General features: G+C 39.8%; 1 protein-coding gene and 1 non-coding gene across 2 annotated transcripts; one reads left to right on the top strand and one right to left on the bottom strand.

The window, feature by feature from the left end:
- Positions 1-3035: 3035 nt before the first annotated feature.
- On the top strand, positions 3036-3143 carry LOC148548619 (small nucleolar RNA R71). The gene has a single exon (XR_015898620.1). It is a non-coding gene; the product is annotated as a small nucleolar RNA R71 (small nucleolar RNA).
- Positions 3144-18890: 15747 nt separating this feature from the next.
- LOC107611156 (uncharacterized) lies at positions 18891-19475 on the bottom strand. The gene has a single exon (XM_016313112.1). It carries the CDS (start codon positions 19473-19475, stop codon positions 18891-18893), a length of 585 nt encoding a protein of 194 aa, XP_016168598.1.
- Between the last annotated feature and the right edge of the window lie 354 nt (positions 19476-19829).

The following is a 19829-nucleotide window of genomic DNA, read 5'->3' as shown; positions in this document are numbered from 1 at the left end:
TTGTAATATAATTCTTTGGGTTTGGGTTCTTACTTTGATCATGGCTCCTAGTGATCCATGCATTGGCATAGAACTCTTGAACCATTAGGATGCCGACTTGTTGGATGGGGTTTGTTAGAACTTCCCAACCTCTTCTTTGGATTTCATGTCGGATCTCCGGATACTCATTCTTCTTGAGCTTGAAAGGGACCTTGGGGATCACCTTCTTCTTGACCACAACATCATAGAAGTGGTCTTGATGAGCTTTGGAGATGAATCTTTCCATCTCCCATGACTCGGAGGTGGAAGCTTTTGTCTTCCCTTTCCCTTTTCTAGAGGATTCTCCGGTCTTGGGTGCCATCAATGGTAATGGAAAAACAAAAGCTTATGTTTTTACCACACCAAACTTAGAATATTGCTCGCCCTCGAGCAAGAGAAGAAAGAATAGATGAAGAAGAAGAAGAAAATATGGAGGAGAGGGGGGAGGGGTGTATTCGGCCAAGAAGGGGAAGAGAGGGTTGTGTTGTGTGAAAATGAAGAAGAATGGAGGGCTTTATATAGGGAAGGGAGGGGGGTAAGGTTCGGCCATAAGGGTGGGTTTTGGGTGGGAAATTGATTTTGAATTTTGAAGGTAGGTGGGGTTTATGAGGTAGGTTTATGAGGAAGAGTGGATGGATGTGAGTGGTGAAGTGGTTATAGGGAAGAGAGATTGAGGTGATTGGTGAAGAGTTTTGGAGAAGAGTGTTTATGGGATTGTGTGAAAGAGGGGTGAGAAGAAGTGAGTGGAGGTAGGTGGGGATCCTGTGGGGTCCACAGATCCTGAGGTGATCCTGTGGGGTCCACAGATCCTGAGGTGTTCAAGGATTTACAACCTTGCACCAAATTAGGCATGCAAAATGCCCTTGCACACAACTCTGGGCGTTCAGCACCAGATTGGTGCTTGTTCTGGGCGTTGAACGCCCATTTGTTGCCCATTTCTGACGTTGAACGCCAGAACCATGCTTGTTTTGGGCATTCAGCGCCAGCTCTTCTCCAGGGTGCAATTCTGGCGTTCAAACGCCCAGATGCTGCCCATTTTGGGCGTTCAGCGCCAGAACCATGCTCTGTTCTGGCGTTGAACGCCAGCCAGATGCTTCTTACTGGCGTTTAAACGCCAGTAAGGTCTTCCTCCAGGGTGTGATTTTTCTTCTGCTGTTTTTGATTTCGTTTTCAATTTTTATATTTATTTTGTGACTCCACATGATCATGAACCTAATAAAACATGAAAAAACAAGAAAAATAAAATTACATAAATAAAAATTAGGTTACCTCCCAACAAGCACTTCTTTAATGTTAATAGCTTGACAGTGGGCTCTCATGGAGCCTCACAGATGTTCAGAGCATTGTTGAGACTTCCCAACACCAAACTTAGAGTTTGGATATGGGACTTCAACACCAAACTTAGAGTTTGGTTGTGGCCTCCCAACATCAAACTTAGAGTTTGACTGTGGGGGCTCTGGTTGACTCTGTTTTGAGAGAAGCTTACTGTGCCTCTTTTCCATGTTTACAGAAGGGTAACCTTGAGTTGTAAACACAAGGGAGTCCTCATTCAATTGAAGGACTAATTCACCTCTGTCAACATCAATCACAGCTCTTGCTGTGGCTAGGAAAGGTCTTCCAAGGATGATGGATTCATCCTCATCCTTCCCAGTATCAAGGATTATGAAATCAGCAGGGATGTAAAGGCCTTCAACCTTTACCAAAACGTCCTCTACTTGTCCATAAGCCTGTTTTCTTGAATTGTCTGCCATCTCTAATGAGATTTTAGTAGCTTGCACCCCAAAGATTCCCAGTTTCTCTATTACAGCGAGGGGCATGAGGTTTATCCCTGAACTAAGGTCACACAGAGCCTTTTCAAAGATCATGTTGCCTATGGTACAAGGTATTACGAACTTTCCAGGATCCTGTTTCTTCTGAGGCAATGTTAGTTGATCCAGATCACTTAGTTCATTGGTGAACAAGGGAGGTTCATCTTCCCAAGTCTCAACACCAAATAATTTGGCATTCAGCTTCATGATTGCACCAAGGTACTTGGTAACTTGCTCTTCAGTAACATCCTCATTCTCTTCAGAAGATGAATACTCGTCAGAGCTCATGAAGGGCATAAGGAGGTTCAATGGAATCTCTATGGTCTCTAGATGAGTCTCAGATTCCTTTGGTTCCTCAAAGGAAAACTCCTTATTGATCACTGGACGTCCCAGGAGGTCTTCCTCACTGGGATTTACGTCCTCCCCTTCCTCTCCAGGTTCGGCCATGTTGACTATGTCAATGGCCTTGCACTCTCCTTTTGGATTTTCTTCTGTATTGCTTGGGAGAGTACTAGGAGGGATTTCAGTGATCCTTTTACTCAGCTGGCCCACTTGTGCCTTCAAATTTCTAATGGAGGACCTTGTTTCATTCATGAAACTTACAGTGGCCTTAGATAGATCAGAGACTAAGTTTGCTAAATTAGAGGTATTTTGTTCAGAGTTCTCTGTCCGTTGCTGAGTGGATGATGGAAAAGGTTTACTATTGTTAAACCTATTTCTTCCACCATTATTAAAGCCTTATTAAGGCTTTTGTTGATCCTTCCATGAGAGATTTGGGTGATTTCTCCATGAGGGGTTATAGGTGTTTCCATAAGGTTCACCCATGTAATTCACCTCTGCTATTGCAGGGTTTTCAGGATCATAAGCTTCTTCTTCAGAAGATGCCTCTTGAGTACTGTTGGATGCAGCTTGCATTCCATTCAGACTCTGAGAAATCATATTGACTTGTTGAGTCAATATTTTATTCTGAGCCAGTATGGCATTCAGAGTATCAATTTCAAGAACTCCCTTCTTCATAGGCATCCTATTACTCACAGGATTCCTCTCAGAAGTGTACATGAACTGGTTATTAGCAACCATGTCAATGAGTTCTTGAGCTTCTGCAGGCATTTTCTTTAGGTGAATGGATCTACCTGCAGAGGTATCCAATGACATTTTAGCTAATTCAGATAGACCATCATAGAATATTTCCAGGATGGTCCATTCTGAAAGCATATCAGAAGGACACTTTTTGGTCAGTTCTTTGTATCTCTCCCAAGCTTCATAGAGGGATTCACCTTCTTTCTGTCTGAAGGTTTGAACATCCACTCTAAGCTTACTCAGCTTTTGAGGAGGAAAGAACTTGGCTAAGAAAGCCTTGACCAGCTTATCCCAAGAGTTCAGGCTATCTTTGGGTTGAAAGTCCAACCATACTCTAGCTCTGTCTCTTACAGCAAAAGGGAAAAGCATGAGCCTGTAGACTTCAGGATCTACTCCATTAGTCTTAACAGTATCACATATCTGCAAGAATTCAGTTAAGAACTGAAAAGGATCTTCAGATGGAAGTCCATGAAACTTGCAGTTCTGCTGCATCAGAGAAACTAATTGAGGTTTCAGCTCAAAATTGTTTGCTCCAATGGCAGGAATGGAGATGCTTCTTCCATGTAAATTGGAATTAGGTGCAGTAAAGTCACCAAGCATCCTCCTTGCATTATTATTATTTTCGCCTGCCATCTCCTCTTCTTGTTCGAAAATTTCTGAAAGGTGCTTGCTGGATTGTTGTAATTTAGCTTCTCTTAGTTTCCTCTTCAGAGTCCTTTCAGGTTCTGGATCTGCTTCAACAAGAATGTTCTTGTCCTTGCTCCTTCTCATATGAAAAAGAGGGACAGAAAAATAATAATAGGGATCCTTTTTACCACAGGTATAGAGGTTCCCCTGTGTGAGTAGAAGAAGAAAAGAATGTAATGTAAAGAAAGAAACACAAGGGTAAGGAGAGCAGAGATGTGGTATGAAGAGAGGTGTTAGTAGATGAATAAATAAATAGAAGGAGATGAGAGAGAAGGAGAATTTTCGAAAATTATTTTTGAAAAAGAGTTAGTGATTTTCGAAAATAGTTTTTGAAAAAGGTTAGTAATTTTTCGAAAATTAAAATCAAAAATTAAAATAATTAGTTAATTAAAAAGAAATTTTGAAAAAGAGGGAAGATATTTTCGAAAATTAGAGAGAGAGAGTTAGTTAGGTAGTTTTGAAAAAGATAAGAAACAAACAAAAAGTTAGTTAGTTAGTTGAAACAAATTTGAAAATCAATTTTGAAAAGATAAGAAGATAAGAAGTTAGAAAGGATATTTTAAAATCAAATTTTGAAAAAGATAAGATAAAGAGATATTTTTTAAAAGATATGATTGAAATTAGTTTTGAAAAAGATTTGATTTTTAAAATCACAATTATTGACTTGATTCACAAGAAATCACAAGATATGATTCTAGAACTCAAAGTTTGAATCTTTCTTAACAAGCAAGTAACAAACTTGAAATTTTTGAATCAAAACATTAATTGATGATGTTATTTTCTAAAATTAGGAGATAAAGATAAGAAAAATATTTTTGAAAAATATTTTTTTAAAATTTTCGAAAATAAATAAGAAAAATGAAAAAGATTTGATTTTTGAAAAAGATTTTGAAAAAGATAAGATTTTTAAATTGAAAATTTGTTTTGACTCATAAAAACAACTAGATTTTAAAAAGTTTTGAAAAAGTCAATTCAAATTTTCGAAATTTATGAGTGAAAAAGGGAAAGATATTTTTTTTTTATTTTTGGATTTTTTATGATGAGAGGGAAAAACATGAAAAAGACTCAATGCATGAAAATTTTGGGTCAAAACAATGAATGCATGCAAGAATGCTATGAATGTCAAGATGAACACCAAGAACACTTTGAATGTCAAGATGAACATAAAGAACTTATTTTTGAAAAATTTTTAATGCAAAGAAAACATGCAAGACACCAAACTTAAAAATTTTTCATGTATAGACACTATGAATGCAAGAATGCATATGAAAAACAAGAAAAGACACAAAACATGAAAACATCAAGATCAAACAAGAAGACTTACCAAGAACAACTTGAAGATCATGAAGAACACTATGAATGCATGAATTTTTCGAAAAATGCAAGATGAATATGCAATTGACACCAAACTTTCAACTTGACTCAAGACTCAAACAAGAAACATGAAATATTTTTTATATTTATGATTTCTTTTTTGGATTTTTGTATATTTTTTTTTCGAAAAAAACATATAGGAAAAAGAAAATAAGGATTTCAAAATTTTTTAATATGAATTCCAGGAATCTTGTATTCTTAGTCTAAAGCTCCAATCCGAGGGTTAGGCATGGCTTAATAGCCAGCCAAGCTTTAGTATGTAACTCAGACATGCCACGGCTGACATTCCAATTAACTTGCCTCTATGCTGATGGTTGGAAGCCCCTATCCAAAAGAATTAGACATGGCTTTACAGCCAGCCAGGCTTCAACATGCTTCATGAAACTCTAGATTCATTCTTAAAAATTCTGAAGAAAAATATATTTTTGAAAAGATTTATTTTTTTTATTTTTTTTTTCGAAAACAGATGAGAAATTTTTGAAAGGTTTTTGAAAAATTTTTGAAAATAAAACAAAAAAAAAATTACCTAATCTGAGCAACAAGATGAACCGTCAGTTGTTCAAACTCGAACAATCCCCGGCAAAAACGGCGCCAAAAACTTGGTGAACGAAATTGTGATCTCAGGCAACGGTGCTAAAAACTCTGTACACACGTCTTAATAAATCGTTTTTCATTCACAACTTCGATACAACTAACCAGCAAGTGCACTGGGTCGTCCAAGTAATAAACCTTACGTGAGTAAGGGTCGATCCCACGGAGATTGTTGGCTTCAAGCAAGCTATGGTCACCTTGTAAAAATCAGTCAGGCGGATATCAAAGGATAGAAACACTTATGTATATCATTGGTGAGAATTTTAGATAAGTGTATAGAGATGCTTTCGTTCCTCTGAACCTCTGCTTTCCTACTGTCTTCATCCAATCAGTCTTACTCCTTTCCATGGCTGGCTTTATGTAAGGACATCACTGTTGTCAATGGCTACTTTTTATCCTCTCTGGAAAATGGTCCGATGCGCTGTCACTGTACGGCTAATCATCTGAGGTTCTCGATCATACTGGAATAGGATTCACCATCCTTTTGCGTCTGTCACTACGCCCAACACTCGCGAGTTTGAAGTTTGTCACAGTCATTCAATCCCAGAGTCCTACTCGGAATACCACAGACAAGGTTTAGACTTTCCGGACTCTCATGAATGCCATCATCAATCTAGCTTATACCACGAAGATTCTGATTAAGAGATCCAAGAGATACTCATTCAATCTAAGGTGGAACGGAAGTGGTTGTCAGGAACACGTTCGTGGGGGAATGATGATGATTTTCATGTTCATCACATTCAGGTTGAAGTGTGAATGAATATCTTAGAAGCGAAATAAGTTGAATTGAATAGAAAAACAGTAGTACTTTGCATTAATCTTTGAGGAACAACAGAGCTCCACACCTTAACCTATGGAGTGCAGAAACTGTACCGTATGAAAATACATAAGTGATAATGGTTCAGGCATGGCCGAATGGCCAGCCCCCATGAAAGTCTAAGATAGCATAAAACTGATCAAAGATGTCTAATACAATAGTAAAAAGTCCTATTTATACTAAACTAGTTACTAGGGTATACAGAAGTAAGTAATTGATGCATAAATCCACTTCCGGGGCCCACTTGGTGTGTGCTTGGGCTGAGCTTGAATGTTACACATGTAGAGGTCAATCTTGGAGTTGAACGCCAGTTTGTAACGTATTTCTAGCATTCAACTCTGGCTTGTGACGTGTTTCTGGCGTTTAACTCCAGACAGCAGCATAGAACTGGCGTTCAATGCCCTTTTACATCATCTAAACTCAACCAAAGTATGGACTATTATATATTGCTGGAAATCCCTGGATGTCTACTTTCCAACGCAATTGAAAGCCCGCCATTTTGAGTTCTGTAGCTCCAGAAAATCCACTTTGAGTGCAGGGAGGTCAGAATCCAACAGCATCAGCAGTCCTTCTTCAACCTCTGAATCTGATTTTTGCTTAAGTCCCTCAATTTCAGCCAGAAAATACCTGAAAACACACAAACTCATAGTAAAGTCCAGAAATGTGAATTTAACATAAAAACAAATAAAAACATCCCTAAAAGTAACTAGATTCTACTAAAAACATACTAAAAACAATGCCAAAAAGCGTATAAATTATCCGCTCATCAATACGCTTATCTGAAACTCTCACCAATAAATTACATAAGTATCTCTATCCTATTTTATTATCTTTTAGTACACTATAATCTCTTATTACATTTGAATCCGCCTGACTGAGATTTACAAGGTGACCATAGCTTGCTTCAAGCCGACAATCTCCGTGGGATCGACCCTTACTCACGTAAGGTTTATTACTTGGACGACCCAGTGCACTTGCTGGTCAGTTGTGCGAAGTCATGACAAAGAATTAAGATTATGAACGTGCGTATAAAATTTTCAGCGCCGTTACCAAGGAATGGAACCGTCACGATTTCTGCGCACCAGATGTAAAAGTCAACCGGAAAGACCAAGTCCTTGATTGCTACAAGTACATCTTCTGCTATTCCCATCACCGTAATCACACTTTTATCGGCTAAGGCAAACTTTGCCGCCGACTTCTTTAATGGAGCTAAATTCAATCGTACAAAAATGGATAGTGGCATGATGCTTACGCAAGCTCCTAGATCACATATACAGTCATGAAAGGTACGTCCACCAATACAACAAGATACCAAAAAAGGTCCAGGGTCACCACATTTCTTTGGAATAGGTTCCATCAATGAAGAAATTGAACTATCCAAGGATAATGTCTCCAACTCTCTTATCCTATCCTTGTGTGTGCACAAGTCTTCCAAAAATTTTGCATACTTCGGAATTTGTTGGATAGCATCAAGAAGTGGTATGGTTACCTCAAGTTTCTTGAACACTTGAAGCATGTTTAAATCGAATTCTGGCATTTTATTTGCTTTCTTCACCAAGGAAGGGAATGGGATAGGAATGGACTCATCCACTATAGCTTTCCTCTTGGGTTCCTTAAGGCTTACACATTCTTCATCTTGCTTTTTGTCTACCTCCTCCTCTTCATGTGGAGCTTCAACAACCACTTCTTCCTCATGAATGTCTTCCATGACCCTAGGAGGTATCTCCTCTAATGTAGTCCTCGACCGTAGAGTGATGGCGTTGAGACCGCTCTTGGGGTTTGGTTGGGGTTGGGAAGGAAGGCTAGAAGAGCTTGAGGGTTGGTTAGTGTTATTGGAGGACAAGGACATCTTCGAGATCATGTCGGTGAGATTGGCTAATTGAGCGCCCATGGTATCGAATTGAGCCTTATAGCTCTCGTCCCGTTTCTCCATAGCGGTTCTAAGCTCATCGAATTGATTGGTGGAAGATGAAGAGGCTTGGTTGGATTGTTGTCTATGGTGTGGTGCTTGGTATTTGGTATAGTTGCTTTGGTTTTGGTTGTGGTGATTTTGGTTGGCTTGGTGGTTGTTGTTGTTGTGATATTGAGATGAAGATTGGTTGTTGTTGTAATGAGAAGAATAATTGTTCCATCTTTGGTTTTGATTGCTCCCTTGTGCATTATCCCTCCACCCTTGATTTTGATTACTACCATGAGAGTAGTTGTTTTGGCCTTGAGAAGGATAGGGTGGACGGTTGTTGTAATTCATATTGGCGACTACAAGAGCATGTTCCTCTTAGATTTGATGGCATTGATCAGTGTAATGTGTGGTGCTAGAGCACAAACCACAAATTCTAGGAGGGCCTTCAAGTTGAGCAACTTGAGGTGGGGCTTGGATGGCTTGGATAGAGTAATATTCCTTTTGATCTTTTTGTATTTGAGTGAGGATAGTGGTCATGTCCCTAAGCGCCTTGGTTAAGCTTGCTTCTTAAGGGGATGGTTCTACCACACCCTTGAGAGGATTACTTCTCACCCCTACATGTTGTGTAGCCTCGGCAACATTATTTATCAATTTCCAAGCTTCTCCTTCCATCTTGCTCTTTGAAAGGGAACCGCCACTAGAAATGGTGAGCAATCTTCTATCTTCTGCACAAAGACCTCCGGTGAAGTAACTAATGAGCAAGTGAGCGTTCAATCCATGGTGTGGACAAGATTCCAATAGCCTCTTGAATCGAGTCCAATACTCATACAAACTCTCTTGGTCCTTTTGCATTATACCCGAAATCTCCTTCCGGATGTAGTCGGTCTTCTCCGGTGGGAAGAATTTATCTAGAAACTCTCTTCTCAAGAAATCCCAATTAGTCACAATCTCATCCGGTTGTGAATAAAACCACATCTTTGCTTGCCCTTCAAGAGAGAAGGGGAAGGCAAAAACCATAATAGCCAACTCATCGGCTCCATGCCTTTGAGCAGTAGAACAAGCAACTTGAAAATCTCTTAGATGTCGGATGGGGTCTTGACCCGGTAACCCATGATACTTAGGAAGTAGATTTATCAAACTACTCTTCAACTCAAAGTTTGGATCAAGGTTAGGATACCTTGCTTGCAAAGATTGGAGTATGATATCTGGAGCTCCATGCTCATGCAAAGTGATCCGTTGTGGCTCCGCCATGTATGGCGCACCTGTAGGATGCAAAAATGTATTAGTAGTGCCAACAGAAGAATAGGAAGTAGCAGACTCCAAGTCACTCTCGGTGCCGTCTAGTAATTCGGTGTGTTCCTCAAGAGAGGCCGAAGTACTAGCCGTATAATCCAACCGCCGTCTAGCTTGCCGAGTGTGTAATAAGGTTCTTTCAATCTCAGGATCAAACTTGGCTAAGCTAGAATTCGGTTCAGACCGAGTCATCAAACATGGGAGTCATAGCACACATACAAAAGAAATCTAAACAATAACTAAGTACTAAAAGAAAGTAAACTATCTACAATATTCACATATTCACATAACCAATATCAAGGCACATTTTGCAACCATTCCCCGGCAACGGCGCCAAAAATTTGATGCGGCTCAAGAGACTATGTTGCTATAGACTTTATCTATAACATCCGGTTGCAAGCATAGCTCTTCCCAACAATAATCCTCGAGTATCAAATTTAGAAGGAATTTGGTTGTCACAAGTTCAACCCCAATAAAAGTAACCAAAGTATTCAAACCTCGGGTCGTCTCACAAAGAATGGGCAAACATGTGCTTCAACATTGGTTAGAAATCCGGGGTTGCAAGTCATGAGCAAGAAATTAAACTAGGAATCTTAACAAGCAAGTAATCTTGGAATGCAAGAAACTAATGCAAACAATTAGAACAAAATGTGAATAATTTCAAACTCATCAAATAACATCCAATGTAATTCTATCTAACTAAACAAGTAACTATAACTAAGACAAAGCAATCAAGATTTTTGGGTTTTCAAATATGAATGATAAAAGTAACTCTTGGCTACGCATGGGAATTGAGATCACTATCCTTGTCTGATAACCATATCTTGACAATTATGAGAAACCATACTCATTAAGTCTACTTCTATAATTGAAGTATGTTAAATGGTTTGATCAACATCAACCCATAAGGTCCAACCTCACTACCAATTAACTTGGTGGTAGGCTAGTGTCAATGGTTATCAAATTGACCACCAAGGGTTCCCAAATCATCAAATCCATTAGACCCAATGAGTCAAGCTTACCCAATTCCCTTAGCCTAGGCCAAGGGTAAAGAGAACTACTCCATAATCAAAGGAAACATTTCATCAAACACATGGTACGCATTAATAAAAGACCTATTCAAATTGTAATTAAATTGGAACTAACAAGTACCCATTAACAATTATCAACATACAATCACTCAAACAACACAATTAATCAGGGAGATCATCAATGCAACAATAACAAGTCAAGATCTACAAAATTCATGGAATGGGTATAAAATGACAAACAACAAGGAAACATGAAACTAACACAAGATCTAAGCAAAATTATACTAGAGAATTCAAATTAAATAATTAAAACTAGTAATTAACAAGATCCAATTTAGAATTCAACAAGGGAAGATCAAATTAAAGCTAGATCTAGAGAGGAACAAAGGTTTCTCTCTCTAGAAGAATAAAGAACCAAAAACTAGCTAAAATTATGTCTAAGTGTCAAATGATTGATCCCCCCTCTTTTCCCCTAGCATCCTTGGGTCTTTTTCATGCAGAAACAGCTTGAAATTGGGCCTGATGAGCCACAGAAATCGCCAGGCACGATTTTCTTTAATGAGGTCACATGAGCTTTTCGCGTGTGCGCGCCATGCGGGCGTGCGTGCCGATTGCTTTTGTGATCCACGCGTGCGCGCCATGTGCGCGTGTGCGTCGGTGGGAATTCTCTGATCCGCGCGGATGCGTCCATCCTTGCGCACCGCTTCCAGCTTCCCTCATGCACGTGTGCGCCTGCAGTGTGCGTGCGCGCCGGTGCTGAAGTTCCCAAAATCCAAATCTTCATGTTCCTTCCTTTTGTGCATGCTTTCTTTCCCTCTTCTAGGCCATTCTTGTCCTATAATTCCTAAAATCACTCAACAAATACATCACGGCATCGAATGGCAATAAAAGAGGATTAAAATATAACAATTCTAAGGCAAAATAAGCATGTTTTTCATTATGAAGCAAAATCAGGAAGAGAACACAAAACCATGCAATTCTTGTGAATAAGTGTGAGAAATATTGACAAAAACCCCCCAAATTAAGCACAATATAAACCACAAAATTGGAATTTATCAGTGGCATTGGTCGTGGTGGCCGGCGACAAGGTGGTGGCGACGGGGCTGATTTGACCGGGTGGAGGCAGGGGCAGGGGGGTGAAAGAGGAAGAAGAGGAAGAAGAAGAAGAGAAGAAGGAGGGGTGAGGGTGGTTCGGCGAGGGGGTGGCGACGGCGGCACTGCGGCGGGCTGGGCGGCGGTGGCAGTGGGAGGTTGGAGGGGGAAGAGAGAAATGGAGGTGGAACGTTGGAAGGGGGGAAGGGGGCGACGCTGGGTTAGGGTTTCCGCGTCGGGGGTTAAGTGGATTCAAATCCACGCGGACGCGTGGATCACGCGAAAGCGTGGCTGAAGCGGAAGTGAAACGACGCGAAAACGTCATTGACGCGAATGTGTGAATGGTGGATAAGGGAAATGACGCGTACGCATGGAGCACGCATACGCGTCGACTAGAATTGTACTAAACGCACAATTCCAGCATCGTTTTGGCGCAACTCTGTTTCAATTAGGGGGGCAAAATTTTCACGCGACGCGTATGCGTTGCCCACGCTTACGCGTGGTGTGTATTAATGAAAATGACGCGTACGCGTCGTTGACGCATACGCATGGCCCAAATTATGCCTAACGCATACCAACCGCATGATTCCATCCCAACTTTCTGGGCGTTGGATTGTGACGTCGATTTGGAGTCGACGCCCATGCATGGCCCATGCGCATGCGTGGGGTGTTTTTTTTTTATGCAATATGCAAGATGCAGATGTTATGAATGATTCTAAGGAAAATGAAATAAAATAAAATGAAACTAAAACAAACAAAACCAAATAAAATTAAAATTGAAAAAGGAACGATCATACCGTGGTGGGTTGTCTCCCACCTAGCACTTTTAGTTAAAGTCCTTAAGTTGGACATTTAATGAGCTCCTTGTTATGGTGGCTTATGCTTAAACTCATCCAGGAATCTTCACCAACGTTTGCAATTCCAATAGCCTCTGAGGTCCCAAACTAGACACGTAAAGCCTTCCAGTAAGTCAAAGCAGGTTTTAAGGCTCCAGGGGTGTTGATTATCAGATTGAATCCCAGGATCCCAAACCTTGCTTTTGTATCCGTCTTTGTCTTGATTTTCATTTTTCCAGCCGGACAGAACGTATCCTGAATTTCCACTGAGATACCCGAACATTTCCCGAAACCCATTAAATCGAACTCTATACCAATCCTTGCACTTCCAATCGGAGTGTGGAACCGTATTGAACCTTGGATACCAACTTCTATTACTAACCATCTCCCTCTTACTCTTAAAGCCGCAAAGAGCGCTAAGCTGGCCATCTGTTTCAAGCAAGCCATATTCAAGTGGGAAAGTAAAGATGAAGGCTAATGATTTTACCCACTTGAAGTTTGTATTAGGTGGTAATGGCTGTGGGAGAGGTGTTTCTAGTGGTTCGTCAAGCTCCACTTCCATGTACTCCTCTGTGGATTCTTTCAATTCCTGACAAACCTCTTCAATTGCAACTATGTCTTGATCAAAGTCTTCAATTTCTTCCTCATCATTCAAGTCAAAAGCTGGAGACTGAGAAAAATCTACCTCCACATCATCTTCATACTCACTTGGGGAAGACTCGTCAATCTCAAAGAATTCAATTGTGGATGCAAGTTCATCATTAGGAAAGCTTAGTTCATGATGATCATTACCAAGGAAACTTACTTCTTGATTTGTTCCGTTCAGTTCTTCATAAGGTACATGCTTTGGGGGTTTTGTACTATCCTCCTTAGCATCGGTTGCAAATTTCTTGACGGGATGGTGCATGTGGAAGTGGTGGTTTTTGGGGGTAATTGGATTGAAATTGGGGTGGGTAAGGGTTAGGGGCATATAGAGGTGAATGGTTGTCAGTGGCTTGTGAGCATGGTGGTTCGAAGCTATGTTGAGGAGGTGGTTTATTGGCATATGATGGGGCTTGTTGGTAACCATAATAGGGTCTACCATATCTATCATCTAGGCAAGCACCTCGGAATGGCTCTTGACTATCGTAATTTGGTAGAGGTGGTTTGTCACAAAGGGGTCCACCATAACTATTGTCTGGGCATGCATTGTAGAATGGCCGTGGTATCTTGGAAAGTGTTGTTGCCGAAAGAGTTGATCAAATCCTCGTGGCTCCTTCCATCCATGATTGGTTTGACCTCGATGCATGTTCCTGTTATAGCTTCCATTCCTTCCAACAACATTGGAACCAAACTTAAAGCCAGAGGGGTGAGAACTCATAGCAACTAATAAAAATTAAAAATTAAAAACAAACATAAGAAAAAATAAACAAGCAAAAGAAAATATTTACAATAACCAATAATAAGGCACACAATTGCAATTCCCCGGCAACGGCGCCATTTTGACGAACAGACTTTTGTGTGGTCTAGAATTTTATAAAAATAATCACGTTGTAGGTATAGTTTCTAAACCAACTAAAAATCCTTTCGTACAAAAATTTGGTTGTCACAAGTAACAAATCCCAAATAAAATTGATAACCGAAGTATTTAGACCTCGGGTCGTCTCTCAAGGAATTGCAATGAGGTGTGATTTGTTATTGGTTATGGAAGATTATCTTTTTGGGGTTTTTGAATAGTGAACAGGAAAAATAAACTGACAAGAAAGTAAATTAATTATCATGAAAACCATTGCAAGTTATAAGAACTGGAAATCCCATCCTAGTTATCCTTATCAGGTGTGATGAGAATTGTTTATTGCTCCCACTTAGTTAACCCTTACTAAATTAAGGAAAGTCAAGTGGACTAATTAATTTGATTCCTCAAGTCCTAGTCAACTCTATGGAAAGACTAGCTTTAGAGGGACCCAAATCAATCAGGAAATTCTAATTTTCAATCAACAGCTGAGTTTGATAACTCAAGTGTCACCAATTACTCAACCAAAGCAAAGGGAAAAAATCTAAATTATTTATGTCATAAATAAAAGAAAGCAATCATAAATCTGAAATACCTCAAATTGCATTAAATAGGATATTCAAATCTAACACGAAGAGTTCATAAGCCAATTTGGTAACATAAGTAATTAGCAAGTGAAATAGAGCAACTAAAGTAATAGAGCAAATAAAAGTAGAAGAGAAACTAAATTAAAGGAACATTGAACCTGGAATGAAGAAATAACCATAAACTAAGAGAAATCCTAATCCTAAAAACCTAAGAGAGAGGAGAAAGCCTCTCTCTCTCTAAAACTACATCTAAAGCCTCTAATTGTCCTTTTCCAATTCAATTATTAATGAATGAATTGATTCCCTTATTCTCCAGCCTCTATTCTATGTTTCTGGGCTTGGATTTGGGCCGAAAAAGGACCCAGAAATCACTGGGGGCGACTTCTGCAATTTTCTACACGTAGCGTCCATCACGCGTGCACGTGGGTTACGCGTGCGCGTCATTTGGAGTTTTTCCTTGTCACGTGTATGCGTCAGTCACGCGTTCACATCGTTTGTGCTCTGCGCCTAGGCACGCGTCCGCATCGTCCATGCATGCGCATCACTTGCATTTTGCGCTAGGAACGCGTCCGGGTCGTCCATGCATGCGTGTCACTGCCATTTTCTTTAAAACTCCATTTTGTGCGTTCCTTCCATTTTTGTGTGTTTCCTTTTTGTCCTCTAAGCCTTTCTTGCCCTATGAAGCCTGAAATTACTTAACACATAGTTCACGGCGTTGAATGGTAATAAAGGATAATTAAAATTAATATTTTTTTAAAGCATAGGAAACATGTTTTCATATATATCATGGAATAAGGAAGGAATTATAAAACCATGCAAATTTTATGAATAAGTGGGTGAAGAATTGTTAAAAACACTCAACTGAGCAAAAGATAAATCATAAAATAGTGGTTTATCAATGCCACTTGAATCTCAGGCGTGGCACGCCAATGCTTGAAGAAGCCTAACCACTTACTGGGCGTGCCACCTGGTGTCGAAGGCATGGCACGCCAGCCTCATCAACCAAAGAAAAAAAAGACTGGGCGTGCCACTTGAGCTTTAAGGCATGGAATGCCAAGGCCAGATAACCATGGGTGTGCCACTTGAATTCTGGGCGCGGCACGCCAGCTACTGGAACAAAGGGACCATGTACATAATACATGGGCACGGCACGCCACTTACTAGGCGTGGCACGTCAGCTTTGTTTTCCCGAGAAGTAAGAAAGGGTTTACCATGGGCGTGGGACGCCAGTACATATTTCCAGAGAAGGTGAATGAAGAGCACACAATGGGCGTGGCACGCCAGATCCTGGGCGTGCGACGCCAGTTCAAAAGTCCAGAGAAGAGGAGCAAGAGGGAAGAGCCTGGGCGTGCCACTTGAGCTCGAAGGCGTGGCATGCCTGGCTAACCAATGCTTGAGAAGAACCTGGGCGTGCCACTTGGGTTCGAAGGCGTGGCACGCCAGGGAGGTTAATGCAAGAGGCGTGCCACTTGTGGAGCTGGGCGTGGCGCGCCAAGCCAAACTTAGTGGCTAGCCGTGGCACGCCACTCAAACACCAGCCACACGTCAAGCTTGACGAGTCACGTTTATTAAGTTTTCTTTCCCTCCAGCTATAATGTTCTTTTTTCTTTTGTATTTTCTTAATTTTAGTGATAGGAGTAGTATAAATAACCCCTAGAAGTACTGAAAAAGGGGTTGGTTTGTTGGGAACTTAGCTTTTGGATTTACAAGTTTGAGTTTTATTTTTCACTTCATCTCTTCCATCTCTTGTACTTTACTCTAAGCTATGAGTAGCTAAATTCCCTCTCATTGGGAGAGGGAGTTCTGTTGTACTTGATGGATTAATGATAGTGAATTTCTTCTTCTCTTTATCTTCTCTTTGATTTGCTAGAAAGAATTTCGTTCTTCATGCTAGTGTTCAATCATCTTGGGAAAGAGGTTGACTACAAAATGGATTTCATGGGAACCTTGGAAAAGGAAACATGAAATCATGCTTAAAATCACTTCTCACAATTGAGTAGATCTGGGTTTTGGGATTGTATATGGTGACATATAATCCACCCACTATTTGGATCTATGAGTATGTGTGGTATAATCAGGGACCAAGCATATCTCTCTTCATGAGCAATTAGACCAAGGAATTGGTTGATTATCAAGATTTGAGAGATTAAATCACCAAGGGATTGGGGTTCAATCAATCATGATTGCCAAGAGGTCAATGAGTTGCATGATTGAAGATGAGATGTGTTGGATTTAATCCAAAGAGAGCAACAACTCGTAATCGCAATGAATTCCCCCTATTCTTTTCTTCCATATTCTTTATAGCTTTCTTTACATTCTGTCATTCTCCATTCCCATTTATAATTCAACCATTTACATTCCAGCATTTTACATTCTTGCCATTTATTTTTCTGCACTTTACTGCTTCTCTTTACTTTTGAGTCATTTACATTTCTGTCTATTTAAAATTCTGCAATCACAATCTATATTACTCAGCTTGACTAATTCACCCATTGATTAAAATTGCACAAATCTGCCAATCTCTGTGGATTCGACCCCACTCTTAGTGGGTTATTACTTGATGATATTTTTTGTGCGCTTACCAAAAGAACAGATTCATTATTTTATATGGGGAGTGAATTCTGGTCATCAGCAGCTTCCTCTTGGGATCTTCCCCCTTGGTGGGTGGTGATAGCCTAACACCAAACATAGGTTTGATGTCTGGGGGAATGATGCACCACTATTTCGTGGTATATTTTATGCTAAATTGAGTGAATTTTATCCATTATTTTCACACTTATGCATATAAATTGCATGTTTTACATTTTCCTTCCTAATTTTATGCTTTGATTGAAAACATGCTTCTTTGGCCTTAAAATTGCTAATTATTAATCCTCTCTTATTACCATTCGATGCCTTGATATGTGTGTTAAGTGATTTCTGGGATTATAGGACAGGAATTGCTTAGAGGATGGAAAGGAAGTATGCAAAAGTGGAAGGAATATAAGAAATTGAAGAAATTATTAAGCTTTCAACCCTGACCTCTTCGTACTAAATCGACCATAACTTGAGCTACAGAGGTCCGAATGAGGAGTTGCATTGGAAAGCTAACATCCGGGGCTTCAGAATGATATGCAATTTGCCATAGTTACCATGCAGTTAGGCGACGCGCACGTGTGGATCACGCATACGCATGACGCTGCGAAAGTTTAGCGACGTGTACACGTGGGCGACGCGTACGCATGACAGAGCCACATGCTGGACATATCAAAAATCGTCGGGGGTGATTTATGGGCTGTTTTTGGCCCTGTTCCAAGCCCGAAAACACAGATTAGAGGCTGTAGAGTGGAGGAATCATTCATTCAACATTTCATTCACATAATTTTAGGTTTTAGATGTAGTTTTCTAGAGAGAGAGGCTCTCTCATCTCTCTAGGTTTTAGGTTTCTTAGTTTTAATTCTCAATTTCTGATTTCTATCTTAGTTTAATTTAGTTTCTCTTCTACTCTTATTTGTTCTAGCATTCTAGTTTATTTATTTCCCTTATTGATTACTTTATGTTCCCAATTTAGTTTATGAATTCTCATGTTAGATTCAATTTTCTATTTAATGCAATTTGAGGTATTTCATAATTATTGTTCCTTTCTTCGTTTGTTATTATTGATGTTTGCAATTAGTTGTTTAGATTTAATATTACTTGTTAGTTTTCTATGCTTTTATTTTGCGCCTTCCAAGTGTTTGATAAAATGCTTGGGTGGGTTTTAATTTAGCGTTTTACATTCTTAACTTGGATTGATTAATTGGAGACTCTTGAATCATCATAAGTCTCATGTTGGTTGGTGATTGAAACTTGCTAGTTGGTTTGAGTTTCACTAACTCTAGTCTTTGATTAGGACTTCTGAATTCAAGTTGATTTTCTCACTTGACTTTTCTTTATTTGTTAGAGGTTAACTAAGTGAGTGCAATTTACAATTACCATCACAATTGACGTTGATAATGAGGATAGGAATTCCGATTATCAATCCTTGCTAGGACTTTTCTTAATTGTTAGTTTATTTCCGTGTCATTTAAATTCCTTGTTCAACATTTAAAAACCCAAAAAGATACTTTATCATAACCAATAATAACTACACTTCCCTGCAATTCCTTGAGAGACGACCCGAGGTTTAAATACTTCGGTTTATTTTTATTGGGTTTGCTTAAGTGACAAACAAATTAAATTTGATTGAGGCTTGATTGTCGGTTTAGGTCTATACTTGCAACGTGATTATTTTTGTGAAAATCTTTACCGACGATTTTTCCCCCATCAAGGAACTGTGTGAGTTTCCACCAATGGAGGAGGCTTCGGCATTGTACTATGCATGCAAGTACATCCTTTGTCATGGGATAGTGGAGATTTAAAAACCTTGAAAATCATGTAGTCTTCATTTAACCTCAGCACCAATTTCCCTCTCTCAACTTCTATCTGGGATCTTTCAGTGGCTAGAAGTGGTCTTCCTAGAATAATGGGGTCATCTGCATCCTCTCCCATGTCACGTATTACAGAGTCTGCCGGGAGGAATAACTCTCCAACCTTGACTAGAACGTTCTCTACTAGCCCATATGCCTGCCTTAGAGACTTGTCAGCCATTTGCAAGGTTATCCTTGTTGCTTGTGCTTCTTGGATTCCTAGCTTTTTCATTACAAACAGAGGCATCAGATTTATACTTGAGCCAAGATTACAGAAGGCTTTGTTAAAAGTAATATTTCCAATAGTACATGGAATCTGAAATCTCCCTAGGTCTGGCATTTTCCTTGGCAGCTTATTCTGAATTAGTGCACCGCACTCCTTAGTCCGGACCTCTGTTTCATCTCCCTTTGAGGCCTTCTTTTCAGATAGTAAGCCCTTCATAAGTGAATTAGAGGGAGGTCTTTCCTTCGAAACCTCAACAAAAGGAATATTGATTTGATGCTTCTTAGAGACTTCCAAGAACTATGAGTGGTGCTCATCCTTGGACTCCTTTTGGGGCTTCTGAAGGTATGGTACTTCAGGCTCCTGTGCCACCAATGGGGCGTGTAGCAATGTCCTTCCAATCTCTTCTTGAGCCTTTTTTTTCTTCAATTCCTCAGCAACATACACCTCCTTATACTCGCCCTTCTTGATCAAGACCATAATTTCATCTTCCTTCAAGACCTTCTTCTTAGAGAGTAGGCTTTTTATGAGGGCCTTATAGGGAGGCACCTCCTCCAACACCATAGCATAAGG

Source organism: Arachis ipaensis, chromosome B8, assembly GCF_059453495.1.
Source record: "Arachis ipaensis isolate K30076 ecotype BB chromosome B8, ASM5945349v1, whole genome shotgun sequence".
Classification (NCBI taxonomy): Eukaryota; Viridiplantae; Streptophyta; class Magnoliopsida; order Fabales; family Fabaceae; genus Arachis; species Arachis ipaensis.
This window is presented reverse-complemented; position numbering and strand designations above follow the sequence as displayed.